The sequence below is a fragment of the Lutra lutra genome, chromosome 6 (assembly GCF_902655055.1).
Source record: "Lutra lutra chromosome 6, mLutLut1.2, whole genome shotgun sequence".
NCBI classification, from domain to species: domain Eukaryota; kingdom Metazoa; phylum Chordata; class Mammalia; order Carnivora; family Mustelidae; genus Lutra; species Lutra lutra.
This window is the reverse complement of record NC_062283.1, coordinates 98,534,218-98,561,019: the sequence shown is the minus strand read 5'-3', so window position 1 is coordinate 98,561,019 and position 26,802 is coordinate 98,534,218. Positions and strand designations below refer to the sequence as shown.

The window sequence follows — 26,802 nt, the reverse complement described above, 5'->3', positions numbered from 1 at the left end:
CGTTCGCTTGGTCTTTGGCTGATTCTCTGGAACCATCTGTAACTCAGTGCCTCTGAGCAACAATTGCCCTGGATTTTCCCCTTCCTATGTAAGGACTTGAAACAGAACATCCTCATACTTGCCTGCAAGTCAGTCCACAGGTATACAAACAACAGGCCTATGTGTCTTTCCAAAAAAGTCTTTGATTTTTTTTAAGTCAAACCTATTATGACAAAAACAAACTGTTTTGCAGCTTGAAAAACTTTTTGGCTGACAACAGGACAGTTTGCCTTTCCCAGGGCTGGGGAAGAGGGCCTTCCTGTTTTCCACAATAGAAGAACTAGAAGTCATGAGAAATCAAGTGGTGTTGTTCCAGAATGTGTAGCAACCTAGTGAGAACGAGGCACACCAGACCTCTGTGTTTCTCTCTGCCTCCTTGGAAGCGGTGAGCCTCAAAGCCCTAAGTGTATGCCATCCTGACCTACACCCACACTGACACCCAAGACTGCAGAAGAAACCAGGCAGCCTGGGTGGAAAATGGGAAAACACAGACTGCAGATCCCCTTCTGGCTCTACCCCCAAACTCTGCTCAAAGAATAGTAGAGCCCACATCCATCTGGGTCTGGTCTAGTTCAGGCGGCCATTTGCAAACAGTTGCAAAAACACAACTTCAGGGTTTCACATCTAACAGATCTACTCAGAAGTCTAAAATTTGCAGAAGTCAAAATCAACTAGCAATTGCTGCATTATGGGTAGTGAAATGGGGGCAATGAAATGTCAGCATTTTTTGAAAAAGCAAACTGAGAACCCAAGCTTATGCACATAGTTGAAGAATAGAGGTTGCCAACAAGAATGGGTCTCTGATGGCTGGAAGAGCTTTAAACCATCAATGTATGTAAAGACACGGTGAAGTGCAAGGAATTATAACAATGTAAATATCGTTATCTAATTTCTACAGCAGCACCTCTTAGAGTAAGTGATGTGATCTGCTAAAAATCTCTTCATGTTTAAGGAGTGAATTAGCTCTATTTGTCTCTGTTCTCAGTTTCCATGGAAGTTCATCCACCACGGAAGGCATCCTGCCTTCTAAAGACACAAGGTCTGGAATGCACAGCCCTTCGGTGACAGAAGCTAGGGAGTCCTTTGATATAGAATGTGGGGGTTACTAGCTGACATGCTGTTCTGTTGAAACAGCACAGACTCTTTGCTAATGCTAAAGTTACATCACATGGATTTTACTGTATCTTTCATGTACCACTTATGAATCATTTGATACCTACTTGCTTTAAAGCTCACCATAGAGTCTCAATCTCATAATAGCCCAATCAAGGCAAATCACCACATGCATCAGTGTTATGAGGGGCTTTCGTTAAGTCACCAGCTGGACCCCACATGTTACATAAGTTGGAGTAACGTGTTGCTGAAGGCGGCAACGACCTTCCCCCAGTAGACTCTGTCCTAATGCTATGTTTTTGTAGAAAGTTTTCAATTAAATTGTAATTCATGAAAAAATATGCCTTTAAAATGAAATGTTTCATCTTTCCAGTACAAAATGTTCATGGTTTTTATAGACTTTCCCAAAGATTTCCAATTCCTTCCAGTTTTCTTTAGAGTCATAATGAAGTTCCCCAAAAATAAAAATGTAGTATATAAGTGGCAGACTTATTCATGACTAGCTTACAAGTCTTCCTCAAACCACGGCGAATCTCATTTTCTACCATATTCACACTGAAATGTGTCCAGTGGGGACACTCCCATGTGATATTTGCATAAATTCTTGATTGGACACTGAAGACTCCTAATGAAGACATAAACATCCAGAATAAATGGCTGGCAATCCTGACAGAAACAGTGATCAATTTAATGAAACCCTGGGAAAATATTTCACGAAAAAGCTCAAGATAATGAAAGCAGATCTAATACATTCACATGAGTCCAACATTCAAAAAAGAAAAAAAAAATCATTAGTTAAGTGGATGCTTTTGATATTTTACATGTTTCTAACAAGTCAACTATTAAAAAAGATCTCATATTATTGCAATTTGAACTCCATTTAACCAGAAAATATGTTTTCATTACAAATACCTCTTGCCTTCAGAAAACCCTGCCTATTCACAAGTCTTATACATTTTTACTCTTGAGTATAGGGAATATTTTTAACAAGTATTTCCTAACACATAACCCGGATTTATGCATTTATTTTTAATTAAAAGATTTTTTTTATTTATTTGAGAGAGAGAGCAAGAGCAAGGGGGAGAGGGAGAAGCAGACTCCCCACTGAGCAGGGAGCCTGATGTGGGGTTTGATCACAAGATCCTGGGATCATGACTTGAGCCTAAGGCAGACACTTAACCAACTGAGCCACCCAGGTGCGCCCTTATACATTTATTTTTAAGCTATGTATTTTAAAAAGGGATTTCACATAAATTAAATCAATAGTTAATATCAATTCTAAATTGAGCATGTGAAATCAGATCATCCCTCCATCTAAAGATGAAAAGTGAAGGAAAATTAATTTGCTGTCTAACTAAAGGAGATCCAACTATTAATAGTCAATAAAAACGAACATTTATGATCTACCACATGCCATGCAGTTTTAGTGATTCAATTCATCTCACCATAATTGACTGATCCTCATTTTACAGATGAGGACACTGAGGCACAGAATGGTTAAGGAACTTGCCAGGTCTCACATCCACCAAATATTTGAAGCTAGGATTTGAACCCGAACAGTCTGAACTACGCCCTTTGTTCTTAACTACCCTACAGAACAATCTTTCAGTTTTCTAAGATGTTTAATTAGTTTGTTTCTAAATGTTCTAATTCTGTTACTCTTTTCTGTTTAAAAGTTTTAAAAAATGTATCATTACTTCTTTTTGTTAAGACTTCATTTTTTTAAAACTAGCTTCAGATTCTTTTTTTTTTTTTAAGATTTTATTGATTTATTTGCAAGACAGAGAGATCACAAGTAGGCAGAGAGGCAGGCAGAGAGAGAGAGGGTGAAGCAGGCTCCCTGCTGAGTAGGGAGCCTGATGTGGGGCTTGATCCCAGGACCTTGGGATCATGACCTGAGCTGAAGGCAGAGGCTTAACCCACTGAGCCACCCAGCTTCAGATTCTTAACAAAAGCGAGGGACAGGTGCAAGGATCTCCCAGCCCCCTGCCCCCCCACCACACACACACATACACACATACACACACACACGCACGCAGAGCCTCCCCATTATCAACATCTCCCACTGTGGCATTGTAATTTATAATAAGATATTACGTACTTGACTTTTCTCCCAATCCTGGCCCAAGGCTCCTAAAACTCCACAATTTCTGGAGCCATAGACTGTCTTTACCAGTTCAGTGGAGGCCCTTCTGAGCACACCTGAGTTTATGCTAATGAAGTGCCCTATGGTGGGGTCCCTAGAAAGCCTCAAGATCAGGCTGCTTGCCCGAAAGACTAGAAGATCAGAGGGTCAGATCTTTCAATCTCAACCCACCACCCCCACCTGCAGGCCTGTGGAAAGGCGTTCAAGACTGAAATGAATCCATAGCCAATGGCCAATGATTTGATCAATCATGCCTATGTAATAAAGCCTCTGTAAAAACGCAAAAGGACAGGGTTCAGAGCGCCTCCAGATTAGTGAGCACAAGATGTTATGGGGAGTGGCACCCCAGAGAGCATGGAAGCTCCCACACACGTTGCCTCATGCATCCCTTCCATCTGGCTGTTCCCGAGTGAGAGCCCTTTATAATAAATAGGTGATCTGGTGATCTAGTAAGGAAACCAGTTGATTGAGTAAGTAAGTTGGTTTCCTGAGTTTATGAGCTGCTCTAGCAAAGTAATCTAACCTGAGGAGGGGGCCATCGGAACCTCCCATTCGTAGTGGTTTGTCAGAAGCTCTGGTGAGCACCTGGACCTGCACCTTAGATATAAGATATAAGATAAATACTTGACCTATTTTTTTGAAAGACTTAAAATTTGTTTAAGATATTTATTTGAAGGACCTACTTTAGTATGTAAAAATGATTATCTTAACTCGCTATACCAGCCTACAGATTTTTTTTAATGTGAATTTTTTTCCTTCATTTTTAACAGTACAAATGTAGAAAAGCAAGTTTGATATTTTTGTAAGATAATTTATTTGGGGATTCAGATTCCCTGTTAGACAATCATGACCTTTCCCCCTTGCCTTTTTACATATAAGTCAGCCGTCTTTCATTTGTCTAGTGATTGTTAAGATGTGCTAGAATGTAGACGCCTCGCCCAGCTGTCTGAAACAAAAAAAAAAAACTAAAAGTTAAAAAAAAAAGAAGCCACTAAACTAAGAGTGTTTGAAAATAATTGGGGCACCTTGGTGGCTTTGTCGGTTGAATGTCTGACTCTTGGTCGTGGATCATGGGATTGAGCCCTTAAGAATAAGGCTCTTTGCTATAGGCTTACACTCATCTGGAGTAAAGATACTCTTCAGGACTGAGCCTCTAACCTGAGGCAGACAGTGCCAGACTTGAGTCAAATTTGTGGTCAGTGTCAAAGGATAGGTGGACAATTGCTTTCATAGTGTTGTAAAAAACCCATCGGGGCGCCTGGATGGCTCAGACGGTTGAGCGTCCGACTCTTGATCTCAGCACAGTTCTTGATCTCAGGGTAAATTCAAGCCCTGCGCTGTTGTTGTTAAAAAAAACAACAAGGGGAGGGGGCGTGCCTGGGTGGCTCAGTGGGTTAAAGCCTCTGCCTTCGGCTCAGGTCATGATCTCAGGGTCCTGGGATCAAGCCCCGCATCGGGCTCTCTGCTCAGCGGGGAGCCTGCTTCCCCCTCTCTCTCTGCCTGCCTCTTTGTGTACTTGTGATCTCTCTCTCTCTCTCTCCTCTCTCTCTGTGTCAAATAAATAAATAAAATCTTTAAAAAAAACAAAACAGGGGCGCCTGGGTGGCTCAGTGGGTTAAGCCGCTGCCTTCGGCTCAGGTCATGATCTCAGAGTCCTGGGATCGAGCCCCGCATCGGGCTCTCTGCTCAGCAGGGAGCCTGCTTCCTCCTCTCTCTCTGACTGCCTCTCTGCCTGCTTATGATCTCTGTCTGTCAAACAAATAAATAAAATCTTTAAAAAAACAAACAAACAAACAAAAAAAAACAAAAAAAAAACAAAACAAAAACAAAACAAAACAAAACAAAAAAAAAAACAAGGGCGCCTGGGTGGCTCAGTTGGTTAAGCAACTGCCTTCGGCTCAGGTCATATCCCAGAGTCCTGGGATCGAGCCCCACATTGGGCTCCCAGCTCCACGGGGAGTCTGTTTCTCCTCTGACCTTCTCCCCTCTCATACTCTCTCTAAAATTAAAAAATCTTTAAAAAAATATTTATATATATATACACACACACACACACACACACACCAACAACAAAAATCCCATCAGATCCAGCAGAGTAGTATGGTTACTACCACTGATGAATCTACACTGGCAGTTCATTATCACTCAAAATCCAAAGTTTACATTATGTTCACTTTCGGTATTGTACTTTCTCTTTTATGGGTTTGCACAAATTTATAATGACATGTATCCACCATTATAAAAATCCTCTTTACTCCATCTGCTCATCCCTCCCTTTCCCGAACACCCTCCGAAAAACTGATCTTTCCACTGTCTCCACGATTTTGTCTTTTCCAAAATGTCACAGATTCAGAACCCTTTTCTGATTGGCTTCTTCGATTTAGTAATATGCATTTAAGCTTCCTCCATGTCTTTTGATAGCCTAATAGCTCATTTCTTTTTAGGGCTGAAAAATATTCCATTGTCTGGATGTACCACAGATTATTTATCCAATCAGCTACTGAAGGACATCTTGGTTGCTTCCAAGTTTGGGAAATTATGAATAAAGATGCTATAAACTAATCTGTGTGTGTTTTTGTGTGAAAATAAGTTTTGAACTTCTATGGTACCAAGAAGCACACCTGCTGGATTGGATGGTAAGAGTATGTTCAGTTTTCTAAGAAATCACCCAACTGTCCTCCCAAGTGTCTGAACCACTTTTCATTCCCATCAGCAATAAATGAGAGTTCCTATTACTCCACATCCTCTTAAGCATTTGGTGTTGATGGTTTTCTACATTTTGGCCATTGTTATACGGGTGTAGGGGTATCTCATTGTCTTTTTCCAAAAAAAAATTTTTTTAACCCTGGGTATTTCCAAATATAGACATCTGTAAAATTGCCAATACTTTATTCTGTAAGTGAGGTCTTTAAAATCCTCTGAAAATGAGTGTAAGCCTATAGCAAAGAGCCTTATTCTTAAACTAGAATATTCCTTTCTTCTACAAATAACTTAATTTTGCAACACTGCCTTTTTAAAAGCATCCCAAAAAGCTTATAAACATTTTTTGGGCTCTAATAAAATACTTGTTGGTTGACAGCAAGTCTAAATATTAAAGTCCAGGGGTGCCTGGTGGGCTCAGTTGAAAGAGCACATGACTTTTGATCTTGGGGTTGTAGTTCGAGCCCCACACTGGGTGTAGAGATTTCTTAAATACATAAACTTAAATATATCTATATCTATATCCATCTCTCTCTCTCTATATATATATATGTGTGTGTGTGTGTGTGTGTGTGTGCGTGTATAAAAGTCCACAAAATTAACTAGGATAAAATTCTAAAGTAACTAGAGCTCAGGATACATCCCAAGATTTTTTTTTCATTCTTTTTCTCAAATGGCACTTTTCATTAAAATTAAAATCAAATGCATTTTTTTTTCCTTTCACTTTTATTCCACTATTAACCTGAATAGCAGGAGAGAAAATGAAGACGTAATCAAGCATAGAGTCACGGGTAGACACACTAGACCCTCCTCACACTACGCGCTGTAAAATCAAACTAACGAGCAATGAATGGCCCACCGAAACTGACTGAATCAAATCCGCATCACACACACCAAGGAAAGTCACAGCGTAACGTTGGTGAGAGGGCATAAGAATCCAACGAGCATTCATTATAAATACAAACATATTCATGCTTTTACCAATCACTCTAGAAGGGTGAAAGACAATGAGAGAGCCCTTCAGAGAAGAAATGACTGATTACAGAGAGGAAAAAAACTGTCTCCTTATCAAGCGTCTGTCTTCTGAGTCTCAGAGATACCCAAAAGCCTGGGTACCCAGCATCTGTGCTACAGTGTCTCTATTACCTGACTGACATGCAAGGAAAAATACAAATGAGGTTATCTCAATGAAGCATCTCATCTAATGAAGAATTAATGCCATCCAGTGAAACATATTATGGAACAAAAGATGGGACACTAGACAGCTGGCTGGGAGTACAGCTAAGGCAACCATTTTCGGGTCTCATTACCGAAAGTCAATCAATCAATCAATAAGCAAAGCCTCTGAAAAATGACAAATCCAAATGGTCACAAAAATACATTTTACCTCAAAATTAGTTTGAAGGTTTGGTTAAGTCTGACAGTGTCAGTCTTAGCCTGTACTCATGGGCATTAAATGGTTTAGTTAGTTCTCAGAGCCTTAGCCTCTACCCATTTAAATCCACTATTCTGAGATCCATTTTATTTCTACTGTATAATAAGAACTTGCACAAACCATGAGTAAGCCCATCATGTATCACTGTGAGAGTATTATGGTTAAGTCTGAAGCCAAAAGCACCCTTACAAAGAATACATTAGACAAGCTACTAGTTACAGGTTTTCCTCTTATGTCCTTTGTAAAACTGAGCTACAGATCTGCTTCTGAATTAATATAATTCAGAATATAATATTCTGAATTAATATGAATTAATATTCTCTCTCTTTTGCTGTTCTCTGGAATTAGCTTTTAGAAGATGGAATTAAAGATCAGTCAGCTGTGAGACCCTGTGCATATTGCTACAAATAATAATTCCCCTCTTTAAGGAACAGCACATCATTCACTTCAACAGATAAAGACAGGTAGATAGATATGTGTACGCATATATGTGCCTAGATATCTTTTTCTTCAGAACAAAAAAGAATCCTAGGACTACAACATCTCTAAAGATCTCTTGCACTAACCCAGCCTACTTGTGAGCTTAAGAGAATCACCATTTGAAAGGGACCACAGAGCAACCCTTGACTACTTAGAGATACTGAGTGGAACTATGGGGACTAATGGAAGCCAGATACATCACACGGTATGTTCCCTAAACACTTAGCCCAGGTCTCACCATGGCCAACTCACCACCCACCAGAGTTACTTCTGTAAGACACAGAAGGGATCGTGTTGGGTGTCTGTCAAATTCTGCACTGGCTGCTCACAGGAGCCCAGAAAATGACTGTATCCACCTCCGGGCTCCGTGCTACCTCATGTTTATTCCCCTTGGCTCTGCTCAGAAACCCATCCCTCCCTTCTTTCTTCTTTACCTCTCAACCCCTCACCGGGGAACAGCTCTTAACTAACACCTAACTCACGGTCTCAGTCCCAACTGAAGGGCATTTCTGGAAAGTGGCCTCCCTCCGCACCATGCCCCTGCCCCGGGCCCCCACTCCGTGCCCACGGCACTGCGGGACTGAGTGCTTCTTCACACGAGGGACGCGGGGGCTGCTGCAGGTCTTCCTACAAAAGTAGGTCTTTCTGGAAGACAGGGGGCAAGTGTCGCTAGTACTTAGCTCAATAGCTTAAGCAAAAAGGCTGACTAAATAGATACGTGAAAGAATAAACCATAATTCTGCTAGTAGGGGTTATCTTCTGGGAAACAACACATGATCCAAATCCCAGCTTCTGTTTACTATCTGTGTGACTGAGGACACCCATGTGTACGTCTCCACTGTGACATGGGGACAATAATGCTCACTGGTCACAGGAGAGAATCTAGGAAGTATGGGAAGGGCCCAGGACAGTAGTGGGACCCAGTGCTTGGGAACATTCCCTGCCCCACCCCCACCAGCTGCATTCTATCATCAGAAATTGGAGTAAACAAAGAAAAACAAGTGTCGGTGGTAAATGAAGTGGAAAAGGGAAGGGGTTACAAGGTAGAGAATGGCCGCTGAAGGCGATAAGTGGGGGGTGGGGGGAGGCGTGAAAGGTCACTGTTGGGCAGGGGTCTCTTCCCACAGCAGAAGATTTAGTGACTCCAGCCAGAATTATGAGACTTAATTTTGTCTCTGGCAAAGAACTGAAAATCAGGAGGCTATAGAGTTCTGCCCCTACTCAGTACCTTGAGCCTTTAATTCTTCCTCTAAATGAGGGGGTGGAGGGCTCACTTCCAAGGTCTCTGCTCCCTGTGCTCCATCACCCTGCAAATGCACTTATAAAAACCACGAGGCTCTCAGCTGGCGAACGGGAACATAAAATTAAGATGAAGTCAGAATATTTGAAACTGGGGCTGACTCTCAAATTCCAAGACCTAAAATTAATTAAGTCATTAGCTGATGGGCTAAACAGGAGACACCGCCCAAAGAATACGTAAATTAATGCTTTCAAAGGAGTTTGCAAAGCCCCCTGGGGATCTTACTAACATCTCCCCTCCCCCAAACTTTGCCTAAAACTACAAAGCAAGCGGGGGAGAGAAAGGAGTGTGTCTGTGTGTGTGTGTGTGTGTGTGTGTGTGTGTGTGTGTGTGTGTTTAAGGACTTTCTTCAGTAAATAGCAAGACTGGATAAACCTAACAGTTTTTGGACTGAAGTCTACTACGTACTTTTCTGTGGTGTACATAGGCATAAGAATGGGGGACGGTCCACCGTATTGCCATACAATGGATATTCTCTTAAGCACTGCTAGGAAATGGGTGTAAATTGTAGGAACCAAGCAAGGAACAGAGGAAAAATAAGGTTTGGGGGAGGTGCATTTTGCAGGATCTTGCAAACAATAGGCACTTACTAACTCCCTTCTCCTCCCTTTCCAGTTAGCAACTAGCTTTCAAGGACTGGCTCAGCTGTAAGAAGTCGTCCAGTTCTGAAGGAAAAATCAGAACCATCACAACTTACGGAACGGATAATCAGTGCCAGAAAAGTGATCTACCATATCTAATAACTATAGCAGTTCCTACTCATAAAAACCACTACCTTTCCCGCCCCCCCCCCCAAAAGAAATGTTGTGTCTGCAACATAAAGATAGAAGAGAGAAATCCCATAGGATCCTAACTTGCTTCACACTTCTCCGCAGAAATGTAAGCAAGTCGTCGTGAAAGGTGACATGCTTTGAAAACCCAGGCGGACCACATGGGGCGGAGTTAGGGAACTGAAGAACAAATTTCACAAGAGAGCCATGCTCTGATTGTTCAGGGTTTACAAACATTTCACAATCTGTCATTACTGTTTCCAGTGGAAGCACCAGGATTCTGGTTTGTATGATGAAACTGCTCGAGTGGTAGTTCAAAGAAGAGCAGAATTTACTAATGTCTTCATAAATCTACCCCATTGCAGCAGGTACGGTCTCTACAGTACTGGGCTTTGATGTGGCTCTTGCATTTCAGAAGTATATACTTTCTTCCTTTTCCATTCAATAAAACCTTATAGTCAGGACCCAGTAAGTCCCAAGTACCAGAGATTTTAAAAAGGGGTGGGGGGTAAAATACTGACCCTGCCCTCCAGGCACTCACAAGGGCTAGTGTTTTGGTAAACTCGTTTTCTCCGAATTCTCTATTTACATATTCACTTACTAGCATTTATTCATTCTAGCACAGCTCCAACATTTTCATGCCATAAATTATACTACTATTTCTTCTCTAAATAAGCATTTGTTAACAAATTATCTGAAAGCAACTGGTTGGTTCAGTACTGTGCAGGACTGAATTAATTTAAATGCAAAATGTATCCTAATGAACTCCAACAACCATCCTGTATTTACTGAGATCTATACCCCAGAGGGTTAGAAACCTACAAAATCCCTGGGGCGGATGCTCAGTGCCTCTCAAGTTGGAAAAGGGAGCTGTGCTCATTCACCTAAAAAATATTTAACTCAACAGGCTTGGAGGTTTGATTTCTACACTTCGTGGAATCCAAAAAGTAAAGTAGCTACTGTGCCTGAAGCCTTGCAAGTATGTTTGGATGTATAATTCCCCTACTACCTCTACTCCCCTCAAGTTCCATCCTTTAAAAGATGCGTCCAAATAGCATTTTCCTAAAATACTGGATGTAATTACATTTTTGCTGTGTTGATCTGGGACAGTTAACTGGGCAGTATCATGGCATCAGCCTATACTGAGAACTGGGGTACAGTCTGTCGTTGTCACTAACAAGGTGTCTGTGCCATTGGTCAAGTCATTTCACCTGTACAGGCTGACAGACTGCAAATCTTATTCAAAAAATGGAGGAAATGGTTTCTTTTATCTCAGAAAGAACAAAGAAAGTCAACTGTCAATTGTCTTGATACATTTCTAGAAAGACAGTTTCCTCTAAACACGTGAATGACTATTTTCTAAAAGCAGAAAGATTAAAGATCCTTTGAAGGTGGTGACTTTTTACAGACATGCAAAAGGAGAGATAAACCGTATCTTCTTCTGAATTTTACTAAGGAACAACCCTGATGCCCACGTTTACCCCTAAAGGAAAATAAGATTGTCTCAAAGATGGGAAAGCAGAAGTGAACATACTTGCTTTGGGACAATCATTTACATTCTTTCCAGCCTTGTACTGAACTACTGGCTCTGTAAGAAGTATGTATTTTCTTTTCTCCTACATCTGCCTTTTGAATAACAGGTTTGAGCTTCTCCAGTCCCACCCCATCTTTTAAATCAGCCAAAGAATACTCTGTCACAACTGACCCAACAGTGCTGGAATCTGCCAGGGAAGGGAAAGCAAATCTTCAAAAAGTGCCACCTGCCAACCACCCCCACCAAGCAACCCTGAGCCCACACTCCCATTTAAATGAGCCCCTTCAGCACTCCCCTCCATAGCCACACCCGAGTAAGGGATGCAATGTGATGTTATCAAACCAATTTTCTCAGTGACTAAAAATTTAAAGAGCAGGATCTAAGAAAGAAATAACAAGGTAAGTTCCTGCCTGACTGACATAAAAAACAATCTATCACTATAACTTTAAAGTATTCATTGGGTTTTCTGAAATTTCACTAAAGGCCCATATTCATCAATAAAGTTCAGAAAATGCAAAAACTTGAGATTTAAAATTTTTTAAAAACATACTTTTTCTAAATACTAGAGAGTGAAAAAAGCAGAAATCTTCAGTCAGTCTTCCCTGGTTTTCCTAAACACCAATGAACACCTAAAAATGAGTTAGGTGAGACTTACGGATGTCTGGAAAGATGAGACACAGGACTATTTGCAGGGGGGAAAAATAGACAGCTATCACTTATTGAGTACCTATTATATGCCAGTATGCTGAGCACTAGATATACATCAACATAACTAAAACTCAGAGAATCTAAAGCAAGGTAATGAAACTGAAGATCTCGTTTCTTTGCCTCATTTTGCAGGTAATGAAACTTGAAAATCAGTGGGGTTGAATACCTTGGCCAAGGTCAAGCAGCCAGTCAAAAAGGGACAGTGGGGATTTGACCCAGCCTCACTCACTCCAAAGACCAAGTGCTTAATTCCTGTGCAAAAACAAACAAACAAACAAACAAACAAACAAAAACAGCAACACTTCTCATCAACCCCAAAGGAGAGTTTCTTTTCAAAAACTACACCTTCCATCAGAAAGATAAGACCCCAAAGTAAATAGAGAGACTTTTTAGACAACTGCCAATTCCAAATCTTTACAGTGAAATTGACTCTTCCTGTGTGGATTAAGATGTTTGACTGTAATAACGCCCACCCATCTGATTCCGGGCTACCTGCCTACCTACAGCTCCATCAAAATACATCTACTAATTCCCCAGGGTTTTGAACCCTGAACAAGTGAAAGCTTCATCCTCCATGCATAAGAATTATTTTCCAGAAATTATGCCAAATCCATGGGCGGTTTTAGTTACTGGGCATTTCAAAATACATGACAATACAGATTCAGCGAAATAAGTCCTATTGTTTTTCGTTCCAAACATAAATATCCTGTAATGCTACAAGTTGAAAAACTGCATACAGAGTAAGGGCATTCTTGGGCGGTTCTGAGAAGATGGTTGTTTTCCTCTCGTGGTCAGACAACAAATGGTGAAGAGATAGATAAACATCAGTCCCATCAGCCTCTTTCCCAGTCCAACTGTGAAAGCACAACAGCCAAGTACTACTTATTTACATCTACTCTTTGAAGGAAGCTTTCTAGCCTTTTCCACACCGACCTCTCAGCAGGTGTCCCAGATGAAACTGGTGACCATCGCACCCGATTGTTTAAAGAAACATCTTTGATGGGATCTGGGGCTGGTTATTTTTTAATTAGGGCTTGAAATCCTATACGGTGTGTATTCAACCCCCCTGGGACCGACAGCGAGAGAAGGACAACTCCGAGGAGTGGGCTTGCCAGCTCGGGCGAGCGCGAACGGAGCGCGAGTCGCGGAGAGAGCTGTCCCGCCCGGGGGCCTGTGCCCCGCCCCTCCCGCCGGCTCCAGGTAACTCACCAGGATGCCCATCACGTCGGTCCAGAGCCGGGAGAACGCCTCGGACATGCCAGCGCCCGCCTCGAGCCCCGGCTCGGGTTCGGGCTCCGGCTCGGGTTCGGGCTCCGGCCCGGGGCCGGCTGCTCCCGCGTCCTCCATGGCCTCGTCCCGCGCGCGCGCTCGCCGGCGGTGCGTCCGGGTCGGGTCCCCCGGGCGCCCTTGCTCCGCACCAGCGCGCGGCCGGCCCCCCGGCGCCGGTCCCCGCCCGCCGCGTCAGCGAGCCGCGCCCCCGCGCCGCATGCCCCGGCCGCCCCGGCGACCCCGCGGGGGCCCCCTCGCAGGCGCCCGCACTTCGGCTCTAGGCGGCAGCGGGCCGCGCTACTGACAACTCCAGAAACTTTCTCAGCCGGGCTCGGCGCGGCCGCGGGGTAGCAGGAGGCAAAGTCCGCACCACCGAGTGGTACGGCGGGGAGCGCCGCGGCCCCGCGGCAGTTAAAGCCGCTGCAAAGGCGGTTCTTCCTGGGACCGGGACGGGCTGGCGAAGGCGCTCGACTCGTCCCTTCCAGCAAGTCTGGGCAGGGCCCCGCTGGGTTGAGCGCGGGGCCTCTGCCCCTGGGCGGGCGCGCCTCGGGACCCCTCTCTCGAAAATGAGCTCTTCCAGCTCCACATGACTCTCCCCCCTCGACGCGAAAGAAAGCGTTTAGCAACAAAAGGTGCTCTGATGTCAGGCTCTTTGCATGGAAATGAGCCACAGACAGGAGAACAAATCGCCTGTTGAAAGAGCAGCCGCGCGGCGGCTCCCGCCGGCCCAGGCTCCCAATCGCGCCATTCACTGAAGCCTTTTCGGTCCCAGCAACTCGAGATCTTGAATCTCCTCTCGCCGAAAGAGTTCCCCCGAGTCGTCGGTGTGGTTAAACAACCCGCACCTCGCCCCTCGCGAAGTCGAGCGACCTCAGGAAATAAAACTCTGCGGCCCGCAGCCAGGACTTGCCAGAACAAGTGGGAAAGCTTGGGCACGAGCCATTGTGTGCACCGTTTTTTTTTTTTTTTTATAAGGTACTTCCCATCAGATTAAGTTGCTTTATTTTATTTTATTTTTTTTAAAGATTTTATTTTATTTATTTGAGAGAGAGAGATCACAAGTAGACAGAAAGGCAGGCAGAGAGAGAGAGAGAGAGAGAGAGAGAGAGGGAAGCAGGCTCCCCGCTGAGCAGAGAGCCCGACGCGGGACTCGATCCCAGGACCCTGAGGTCATGACCTGAGCCGAAGGCAGCGGCTTAACCCACTGAGCCACCCAGGCGCCCGTGTGCACCGTTTTTTATCACGAGCGGGGCAGTTTGGTTCCTGGATGCTTACAGTGCCCTCCATTGCCGGGGGTTTCAGCTATTTAGGGAAAATGAGCTTCAGGTTTTAATGGTTGCCTTACAGCGAGGGCATAGGGAAAGGCCGTTTTCAAAACTCCAGGTTACGGTTGTAACCGTTTAGCCAACACACACTCTGGGTCCCATGTGTGTGTTTTCCCAAGGACAAGGTCCATGACAGATTTATTTTATGAGGGAAATAGCCCTGTAGAGGTATTTATCCTTTTCTGATTCGTTCTTCAAAACCCACTCTGAGCATTTCCTCTGGGAGATGAAAATACATGTCACATCTGATTTGGTGACTGATCACTTTGCCAAACAGTTAAGAAATGTAAGGATACAGTTGTAGTGAAAAGAAGGGCCATCTATACCCCAGTGTTCATAATCCCAATGGCCATAGTCGCCAAACCATGGAAAGAACCGAGATGCCCTTCAACAGACGAATGGATAAAGCAGCTGTGGTCCATATACACTATGGAGTATTATGCCTCCATCAGAAAGGACGAATACCCAACTTCTGTATCAACATGGACAGGGCACTGGAGGAGATGATGCTGAGTGAAATAAGTCAAGCAGAGAGAGTCAATTATCTTATGGTTTCACTGACTTGTGGAGCATAAGGAATAACATGGAGGACATTGGGAGAAGAGGAGGAGAAGTGAGTGGGGGGAAACCAGAGGGGGAGACAAACCATGAGAGACTGTGGACTCAGAAACAAACAGGGTTTTGGAGAGGAAGGAGGTGGGGGGTTGGGTGAGCCTGGTGGTGGGTATTATAGAGAGCACACGCATTGCATGGAGCACTGGGTGTGGTGCATAAACAATGAATTTTGGAACACTGAAAATAAATAAAATTTAAAAAATAGGAAAAAAAGAAAGAAAGAAAGAAAGAAATGCAAAGAAACAGCTCCAAAGTGAAAGGACTGAGTGGTACAAAAAAGCAGGTGAGATGCCCCAGGCAGAAAGCCCTTACTTGCTTTAGAGGCCTCTCCAGGTTTTCATTTTGCTTTTCCTTCTGAGTCCACATACAAGGAGGGGAATAAGATCATGTCCTTGAAATCCCCTTCCTAAAGCAATAATTACTGGAAACACCTATCAATGCAAATGGGCATATATAGCACTTACAGGAAAGTTCAAAACTGAAAAAACTTTTCCAAAAGTAATTACACTTAGCAGTATAACCCCTGATGATGGAAATCCCTGACTTTTGAAAGGCAAGAAAAAGAATGAGAAAGTTTTCCCTTGAGAGTAAGTAGGCATCATGTTGAAGGGTGAGGAGTGCTGGGCACTGAGTCAACATGGCCAGCCTAGTGCTTTCCTGGGTTGATGCAGGAGGTATACCAGATACACGCTCTCAGAGGCTGCGTTGGGGAGGGCTAAATTTCCAGCACCAACCATGACTCTTTCTTCTTGACTCATCAGAGAACCTAAGGGCAAAGCATTTAACCTTTCTGTGCTATAGTTTCCCAATCCTAGATGAGGCAAGGCCTAACTAATTACCATCCAACTCCTCAGAGGTGATATTATATTTCAGGGTCATCTAAAGATAGGTACTTTGTAACAACACATATAAACCTATCAATATAATTAAACCTTAACCAGCATTTTGGCACTTCTAGAAATCACCCTACCCTAGATATTAAAGTTCTTTTTCTCAGTGCTCAATAATAAGTAACATTTGGTGGCGTTGGAGGGGGGGATGTCGATACCTGTAATTTTGCTGTCTATGGATAAATAAGAACTGTGGAGGAGGAGTCACTATTTGACTTCTACAACATTAATAATTCTGTTAGCCATTTAAAAAGTGAAGCTGAACTTCTGTCCTCTCAACCTCATAATGCATATACTCAAAATGAGTCCAATTACTTCTCCCAAATTTGAGTCTTTTCTCCTTTAGTTAATGTCAATCATTACTTTCAAAAATTTCTTTAGGGGCTTTTTAACAAATGTAAGAGAATGATCATCAGCATCATGATCAAAATACATAGGAATCCTACTCTCCCTTTCCTCCATTTCAGGACTCACTCTCATCTAGCTAATTGGAATTGTTATGGTGTTGGTGAATGAATTCCAAGGCAAGAAAGGGATCTAGAAGATTTTCCAGAAATCTAGTGGAGACCCAAAAGTTGATTATGAAAAAATTCTGTGAGTCCTAATAAATATTTATTGCAAGGAATGAAGAGCATCAGAATGTATTCATAGGGGCACCTGGGTGGCTCAGTTGTTAAGCGTCTGCCTTCTGCTCAGGTCATGATCCCAGAGTCCTGGGATTGAGCCCTGCATTGGGATCCCTGCTCAGCAGGAAACCGGCTTCTCCCTCTCCCACTCCCCCTGCTTCTGTTCCCTCTCTCTTGCTGTGATTCTATCAAAATAAATAAATAAATAAATAAATAAATAAATAAATAAATAAATAAAATCTTTAAAAAAATGTATTCATAGAGAGTAAATATTGATAATACCTGTCTCACTGTTATTTCTTAAAAATTAGTCATTGCACATATATATGTGTACACATATGTATATATCTACGCAGGCATATATGTATAAATGTAAATATGGCTTCCTGTGTAAAAAGTGGTTCTTGCTATGAGTCAGGATCTTAATAGGTTAAAAGTAACTAGTCTAGAAATTGTAGGGTGTTACCTGCACCCTATTTAGGTCGTCATTCTGACATAAGAAAGATAACCAGTCTATTGCTTGACATTAAAGGTGGAGTTAATATATGGGATCAGGACAGAATTGGGTTTGGATTTTCACTCAAGTTGTTATAAGACATTGGACAAGTTATTTTTTTCATGTGTAAAATGAGATAATTCCATCTATGTAATATGATTGTTTTGAGGTTATTTGTAATAATGAGGGCAATAATTCTCTATGAATTAGAAACTTTTCCCCCTTTTCCCTCCCTTTGCTTTTCCTTCCCCTAACCACTCCTAGCATGAGGTGATAGCTATAAACTTCCTTGTTTATACCTTACTCTTATACAAAGGGGTAATTCTTAGTCTTGGAATGTAGTTGCTGACTAAAGGACCAGAGAGTCACCTCTGGCAGGGTGGGGGTGATGAGGACCGGTCAGTTTTTACAGTCAGGATAGTAAGAACAGCAAGAACAACATCTGTCATTTACTGCAAATCTACTTTAGGTCAAGCATCGCCTGTGACATTTTAAAAATATTTTAGTTAAATGGAGTTTATGATTTCTCACCACGATCTAACCCCTCCTCCTGCTCATTTCCCATTTCAGTCCTTGTTACATCCATCTATTTATTCAAGCTACAGAAGTCAAGAGACCAACTTGGGTCCTTCCCCTCGCTTACCAATACTCCTGTCTACACCACGGATAAGCCCTGTTGATTCTGCTTCCTTTTTTTTTTTTTTTTTTTAAAAAAGGGGGAAGTTTTTTTTTTTTTTTTAAGATTTTTATTTATTTTACAGAGATCACAAGTAGTCAGAAAGGCAGGCAGAGAGAGAGAGGGGGAAGCAGGCTCCCTACCGAACAGAGAGCCTGATGCGGGGCTCGATCCCAGGACCCTGAGATCATGACCCGAACCGAAGGCAGAGGCTTAACCACTGAGCCACCCAGGTGCCCCTTGATTCTGCTTCCTGAATACTTGTGAAACTCATCCACTTCTCTTGATCTCCACTGCCACTGTCTTAGTCAATTCTACCACCAGCACTTTTTACAATATTTTATCTAGATCACTGCTTCTCAACATGCAGACTTAAGAACAGAAGCATTGGGGGCGCCTGGGTGGCTCAGTGGGTTAAAGCCTCTGCATTCTGCTCAGGTCATGATCCCAGCATCCTGGGATCCAGACCCGCATCAGGCTTTCTGCTCAGCAGGGAGCCTGCTTCCCCATCTCTCTCTGCCTGCCTCTCTGCCTACTTGTGATCTCTGTCTGTCAAGTAAATAAATAAAAGTCTTTAAAAAATAATAATAAAAAAGAACAGAAGCATTGGCATCCCCTAGGAACTTGTTGGAAATGCACATTTCTGGGCCCGCCCCAAACCTACAGAATGAGACAATCTGGGGGCAATGGAACCAGCCATCTGTACTTTAACAAGCCTCCTGCCCTCTCCCACCCAGGTGATTGTGTTATCTGTTCACATTTGAGTGCCATATGGAACTATGGAAGCGTCAGAATAAGGAAAAAAGAACACATTGTTAAGGAAATATGAAGTTTTAGCATACATTGGGTACCTGGGTGGCTCAGTTGGTTAAGTGTCGGTCTGCAGCCCAGGTCATGATCCCAGGGGTCCTGGGCTTGAGTTCCACATCAGGTCCCCTGCTCCATGGGTAGTCCGCTTGTCCCTCTTACTCTGCCCTGCTTGTTCTCTCTCTCTGTCTCAGTCTCTCTCAAAAAAATAAATAAAGTCTTAAAAATAAATAAAATATATTGAAAAACCATACCATTAGATTGGTAAAAGAAACCGCATAAGATAAATTGGAAAGAGTAGGATTCCAAAGACAATTCCCTCTCCATGCTTCCTGTTTTCCTCTCTTAGGTATCAAGTCTCCACAGGACACTTCTCATATGAATTCAGAAGTAGTTTCATGAGTTGAAGTCTTCTGGTTCTTTGCCTTAAATCTTGTGAATTCAGATCCCCAAATCCGACACTTGGTTTTAAACAGCAATTAAATATTGGAATTAAAATGTATTATCCATAAGATAGTACATGTTTTAGGAGCACAGCTTCATTTAAATACTTGGGTTTTTTTTTTTTTTTAAGACAACACCATAGTCTGCACAGAAAATGTGAGATTAGATAGAGATTAAGTCTGAAAGATTATAAATAGTCCAATTTATTTTTTACCATACTGCCTTCTGAAATTGAGCACTGAAAATAGATAAGCTCATTTAATTTTTGCCTACCATCAGCAGCCCCCTCTGGCACTCCAACTCAGGGCATTCCACAATGCCTCGGGGATCTAACTTTAAGCAAAGACTAAAATGCCACATTTTTTCCCCTTGACAATAATCCCAAACAATTTTTTTCACAAATGCCTTAAAGGTGAGCCAAGCCCCTGCTTAAGCATTACCTGTTTAAAAGCCTCTTCAGCTCAAAATATTCAGTAAGAGAGATGAGAAAAGAGCTCAGAGCAAACTAAAGAGGAATTAAAATAAAGTGAAGACAGATCTCAGGCTAGGGAGAGAAGGTAAATAAGTAAAACCAGGATTCAGGGCTAGAAAGAAATGCTCTTGTCAGAAATCTCTTCTTCCACTCTGATTAGCTATGTTCCTAGCCTAGCCAGTTAGGTTGTTGTCTGTGTTGATGCTGTGTAAATACCAAGGGTCTGCCCGGGAATGATTCCGTCAGGCATGAGAGTATCATGATTGAGATTTCCTTTTACATAGTAGGGTCAGACTAGATAATTTCTAAAGCCATTTATGATTCTAAAATACCAGGATTCTGAACTATTCAGTAAGGTACCCTATATGACAAGAAGCTAAGACAATTCCTGTGGGCTGCCAATAGTGATTTTACAATGTTTAAGGCAAAGAACCAGAAGATGTCAACGCATGAAACTACTTCTGAACTAATATGAGAAGTGTCCTGTGGAGACTTGATACCTAAGAGAGGAAAACAGGAAGCATGGAGAGGGAATTGTCTTTGGAATCCTACTCTTTCCTATTTATCTTTTTAGCTTAGGAGAGTGTTAAGGGGGGGGGAATGTGTTAATAAGAGACAAGAGATTTTGTTAAGTATTTCCAAATTATGCAAGGAAAGGTTTAAAGGCACAGCTGGGAAGTATCACCCACCAACTGAAATGCTTCCTCAATCTTGTCTATTTTATAAACTTTACTGTATAAGAATGCCTACTTAGCTGTCCCTATTTGTTAAACACACTTGTGAAAAATAAGGTTTTTCCATTAAATTAAAAATCTCCAGTTAAAACCATTGCTCTGCCTCTTTAAGTTCCATAATATTATGTATGTGTACGTGGGACAAAAGTTTCTCACATAATTAATCCCAGTAACCATAGAAGACAATTATAATCTTATCTGGAATTGAAGTATTAGCCAAAATACTTCAGATGAACAACAACCCAAAATAACCTATGATTACAGACATTTGCATATGATTATTTTAAAAAGAGGGGAGCACTGCGCTGAGTATAGCATTCTGAAAAAAATTCACGTCGACTCATTAAAACAAAGGAAGAGCGTGATACCCTTTTGCTGCTCACTTTTTAAAAAAGAGTCACGCATTTATTATATAAATTACTTGAGGGAGAACTACGGGTCTTAGATGTACTGCCCAGGCTGACATTAAATCTCTCTATGGTTCTGCTTGACTCTGTTCTATATCTTTTGTGAAGAAGCCAACATTTCCGATCATAAGGAGCAAGATTTAACAGAAGTAAAATTTATCTCCTAGCTATTTAAAAACAAAACAAAACACAACAAAAACAACAACAACAACAAAACAAACAAAAACTCCCATTCCTGTTCCTGGAAGAGAAGAAAAAACCCCTCAACTTTCCCTTCAGCTATAAAATTCTATCATTTTAGAATCTTAGAAACACATATCTTCCTTCTCACGCAATCTGACTCCCCTCTTTTCCATGAATAGTAAATCTCACGGTTTCCCCCTCGTCATTCAAGGCCATTGTCCCTTCTCGGGTACTTTCTTTCCAATTGCGCTTCCTGTGACAAACACAGGCATGAGAGCATGGGCACGTGAACACACACACACACACACAAACACAAAGGCTCAGTTATCTCAGTTTTTCTGAGCTGCCTTATACAATTGAAGATATAAATAAATGAACTTAGTGAAGAACTCACCAAGAGAAGTGGTGCCATGGGCAAGTCTCAATGAGCTTCTCACATATGGAGACAGAAATCTGAATGACAGGACATGGGGGTCATAGCTACTTCTTTAAATAGTGCCCTGGTCCAACTTAGAGAAACACTTCCCTGTTTAGGGAGGCACATAACAGGCTGTGTTCCTTCGGTTAGCGCTGAATAAGTTTGAAATCTAAAAGAAATATTAATATGGGGAAGCAGGCACCAGATTTTCTGCACCATTTCCCTCTCAATGAACCCAAATATGTTTAAAGGAACCAAAAAATGGATTGTCTGGGTATAATTTTTTCCCTATGCCTTATAAATGAAACAACTAGGTGCTAGCTACTCTTTATCTAATGAATGTTCTCAAAAAATCAGATGATGTTGATTCCAAAAGCAAAGAGACACTGAACAAAGGACACTTGTTCAAGAAATGAGGTCATTTGGACAGTCTATCCATTAAGAAAAAGCCTATTTTGCTTTCAGAGGTCACCTATTAGGGCAGGAAATCCATCTTTCAGCCAGTGGACTAACATCTGGCCTAAGTCTTCTGGGCTGAAATGTCAATTTCCTGGTCTAAATGGAACACACATGAAAGAAGAAAAGATGAAAAATACAAATCTTCCTTTGCTGAAGAATTCCTCAACAGTAGCATAGATTATAAAAATTCTCCAAAAAACAGCTACTTTTGAGAGATCAAAACTAACAAACAAAAACAATATCTGTCTGAAAATTTTCTTTCTTTCTGTAATAACTACTTAAAGGCAAAATTAAGGGGCTAAAGCTAAGTCATAGCAAATCAACCATTCACTGGGAAATCCATAAATAAATCTACTCTAGACCAGCTCATCACCATTCATGATGATTCATCCCAGACTGGGCCAGATGTGCTCTTGAACTATGAGAGAGAGAGAGAGATCTACTAAATCAATAGGATACAACTTAAAAAAAGAGAAATGGGAAGATGTTAAACCAACATCACAAAATAACCTTCTAATACTGGTTAAAAGTGTCATAAATGGAGTGCTTGGCTGGCTCAGTCAGGTGAGTGTCTGACTTGATTTCTGCTCTGGTGGTGCTCTTGGTGTTGTGGAATCCAGCCCCACGTTGGGCTCTATGCTCAGTGCAGAGTCTACTTGGGATTCTCTCCCTCCCTCTTCCACTGCCCCATCCCCACTTGGCATGTGCTCTCTCTAAGTAAATAAGGGGCGCCCAGGTGGTTCAGTCAGTCGGGCATCTGCCTTTAGCCCAGGTCATGGAATCGAGCCCCACAGAGGGCTCACATGCACTCTCTCTCTCTCTCCCTCTCTGTCAAATAAATAAATAAAAACTTAAATAATTAAATAAATAAAATCTTTTAAAAAGCACTATCAAACATTTCATGTATAATACTTATGTTTATACTACTTCCTGTACTCTGAGAATATCACATAATTTTGACTAGTCTTTCTCCTACTGGTTTAAATTAGAGAGATTTTGGTCTATTATTAATTCATTCAGTCTGTCATCATGCAACAAATATTGAGTGCTGATTACGTTTGACATCGCGTTCCGTATTAACAAAAGATAGCTGTGGTTTTCAGGAGCATTTAATATATATATTTTTAAATGATGCATTATACTGTCCAATTTAGGTTGGTTTTATAATTAATGGCAATGCGGAGCCTAGAGGAAGGTGAAATTTGAGACACGGCAGTCTTTAAGCCATGCTCCTAATCTAGGCAAGTGGTTACAAAGATTAGTAATACAGGTACTTTATCACACGCATATAGGTTCTTGCCTGATCTCACATTGCTTTTCCAGCTTGATTTTCTGTTAGGATCCAACATTGAATTACTCTGGGAGGCTTCTATCTACCTTTTCCCACATTCTCTGGATTTTTCTACTACCTGCTTCTCTGTTTTGTTCAGTCTTTCATTTTTCCTAAAATATTCCCGCTTTCTGCCCCCAGCTTTATTGAGATATAATTGACATTTAACATTGTGTAAATTTAAGGTGTGCAACATGTCAATTTGCTACACTTATATATTGCAAAATGATTACCACCATAGCATTAAGTTAACACTTCCATCATCATCATCATGTCACATAATTACTGTTTCTTTTTTGTGGTGAGAACATTTAAGATCTACCCTGTTAGCAACTTTCAAATATATAATAGTATTACCAACAATAATCATCATGCTGTCTATTAGATCCCCAGAACTTAACTACCTTACAAATAAAGTTTGTACCCTTTGACCAATACCTTCCACCCCTCCAACATCCCCCCACCCGGCCCCTGCCACCATGGTAACCACCATTCTACTCTGGTTCTGAGTTTGGCTTTTTTAGATTCCACATATAAGTGATATCATACAGTATTTGTCTTTCCCTGCCTGACTTATCTCACTTAGCGTAATGCCCTCAGCGGCGATCCATGTTGTCACAAATGGCAGAACTTCCTTCTTTATGATGGCTGAATAATAATTCTGTTATATTTATATTTATACATATCACATATTTGTATCCATTCACTTGTTGACATATACTTAAGTTGTTTCTATATCTTGACTATTGTGAACAATGCTGCAATGAAAATAGGAGTGCAGATATCACTTTGAGATGCTTTTTTTCATTTCCTTTGGATATATACCCAGAAGTGGAACTGTTGGATCAAATGGTAGTTCTATTTTTAGTATTTTGAAAAATCTCCATACTGTTTTCCATTGTGGTTTTACCAATTTACAGTTCAACAGTTCACAAGGGTTCCTTTTTCTCAAATATCTTTATTGTATCTTTATTTTTTATTTATTTATGTTTTGAGAGACAGAGAACACGAGCAGGGGGAGGGCCTGAAGGACAGGGGAGGGGGGTGGAGAGAGAGAAGCAGACTCCCCACTGAGTGTGTAGCCAATGTGGGGCTGTATCTCACATCCCTGAGATCATGACCTGAGCCTCAATCAAGAGTTGGATGCTTAGCCAACTTAGTCACCCAGGTGCCCCTCAAAGTATCTTTATTTTTTGAAAGAGTCACAAGATATGATGGCTAGTAAAAAAAAATAAAACTGGTATAAATGAGAAGGGAAAACTGAGAAAGACAAAACTTGGGGAATACCAGCATTCAGGAGAATGTCATAAGGAAATGACACAATGTCTGAATGAGGGCGGTCCCAGAGGGGCTGGATCATGATGGCATGGCACATTGTCAAGGGAGGTGAGAATTACAAGAAAGAGACATCAGCAGTGTCCAATGTAATGGAAAAGTCAACGGAACTGAATACTCATTTGGGGGGTCAATATTAATCTTACTGGGCCAGTGCAATTTCAGCATCAGGGGAAGGAGTAGAAACTACATTGCAGGAGACTGAAGAATGATGGAGAACACTGGATGAAGAAAAATGAGAGTCAGATGGGTCCACAAAATCTGAAGAAAGGTTTTTTTTTTTTTTTTTAAAGATTTTATTTATTTATTTGACAGACAGAGATCAAAGGTAGGCAGAGAGGCAAGCAGAGAGAGAGGAGGAAACAGGCTCCCTGCTGAGCAGAGAGCCTGATGTGGGGCTCGATCCCGGGGACCCTGGGATCATGACCTGAGCTGAAGGCAGAGGCTTCAATCCACTGAGCCATCCAGGCACCCCATGAAGAAAGGTTTTTAAGGATGTGAAATATTTGAGTGAATTTGTAAGTTAAGCAGAAAAGAACTGGTAGAGAAGGAGAGGTTGGAACTTTAAGACAGGATAATTCTAGAAGATCCCAGAGGAATTGATGGTAATGATATTAACAATTTATATTTTTAAGAAATTATTGTTATTGGTTTCTCTTATTTTGAGGCCAAATAGACTACCTCGTTCTTGCCAACACATTTTGTCCTGCCTAGTAACACAACAAAATTGATCTAAGTATTCTTTGTAAGAATTTTCCTGTGGTATACACAGACCACCTTCAGTGGATTTTTGGATTTTTATTCAAACATTTTAAGTATTTCAGTTCGGTAAATTTTCGATAAATCGAAATTTCAGTTCGATAAATATTTATGAAATGTCTACTATGCTCTCAGCATTGGGAACATAAAAATAAATTCCAGATCCTGATCTTGATCAGCTTAGTCCAGTGAGGGAGACAGACACAGAAACAAATATTCTCAACCCAGTGCCATAAAAGGATGCACGGGTTCTTTGTAAACTGAGACTAGATAGTCATTGTAGCCTGGAGGCATCGTGGAAGACTTCCTACAAGAGGCATTCTTTGAGTTAATAAGTCTTGAAAGATGAGTCAAAATTAGCTAGCTAGACGGGGGCTAATTTGGTTTCAGGCTATGAGAACAACAGAAGCAAAGGCACAAAGACATGAAATAGCGGTATGTGTTGGGGGAACATAAAGCTGTTCTAAGAAATGCTGGAGAGAGAACGACTGGATCCAGAGCTCAGGGTATGGGCTGACCAGTCACACTTCACTTTGTATGCTGTAAGCTGAAGAGGGTAGCCTTAATGCTTTGGAAGAGCTCATCTTTTATATTTCGATGCTCCCTAATTTCCTTTCTGGGAGGGTAGCCTTCCTTTTACTTTCGAACAGCACCAGGAATGGAAGCAGCCCCTGGGCTGGGTAGGTAATTCCCCAGTTTTCTGATAACTGGGTGCACATGAAATGCCACATGCACATTAGGGATGTAGTACAATTTAGAACACTTCATTAATGTTGAGGTCATACCTCCCCAAAGGCCATGCTGAGTTTTCCTTTTTCTTTCCTATATTAGTATATGGGCCACCCCCCTTGATATTTTCTGGCAGCGGTACCAATCAGCTTTATGCAGAGGATCTCATCCCAGATCTCTCTGCTAAGTCTGTGATCTGAAGCAGTTCACAATCTCTCTGGCTCGCCAAGTCCTTAACTCTAAAATGAAGGGGGTACAACAGATATTTGAGGTTTCTCCCATTTGTGACATTCTGTAAAGCCAAAGGGGGGGGGTTAGGTATAGAAACTGGCTTAAGGAGAGGGCACCTGGGTGGCTCAGTCAGTTAAGCATCTGCTTTTAGCTCAGGTCATGATCCCAGGATCCTGGGATGGAGCCCCGGGTTGGGCTCCCTGCTCAGCAGGGAGCCTGCTTCTCCCTCTTCCCCCTGCTCATGCTCTCTCTCTAGCTCTCAAACAAATAAATAAAATCTTAAAAAAAGAAAAAAAAGAAAGAGGCTTAAGGAATAAGGACTAAGGAAGTAAGGAGGTGCTAAAAGTCTGGGGAGCAGGGCTATATCTTCCC

At 41.8% G+C, this 26,802-nt stretch overlaps 1 protein-coding gene across 4 annotated transcripts in view; it reads right to left on the bottom strand.

The window, feature by feature from the left end:
- The window catches only part of SASH1 (SAM and SH3 domain containing 1), a 315,208-nt gene that overhangs the window by 184,617 nt on the left and 103,789 nt on the right, over positions 1-26,802 (bottom strand). The window contains exon 1 of one of the 4 annotated variants that reach the window (XM_047732170.1): positions 13,435-14,405. The exons of 2 other annotated variants lie outside the window; for them this stretch is intronic. In XM_047732170.1, the coding sequence (XP_047588126.1) occupies positions 13,435-13,572 (138 nt within the window). In that variant the 5' untranslated portion in view covers positions 13,573-14,405. Of the gene's footprint in view, positions 1-13,434; positions 14,406-26,802 lie in introns of those variants that run through there. One more of the 4 variants, XM_047732171.1, reaches the window with a different exon arrangement.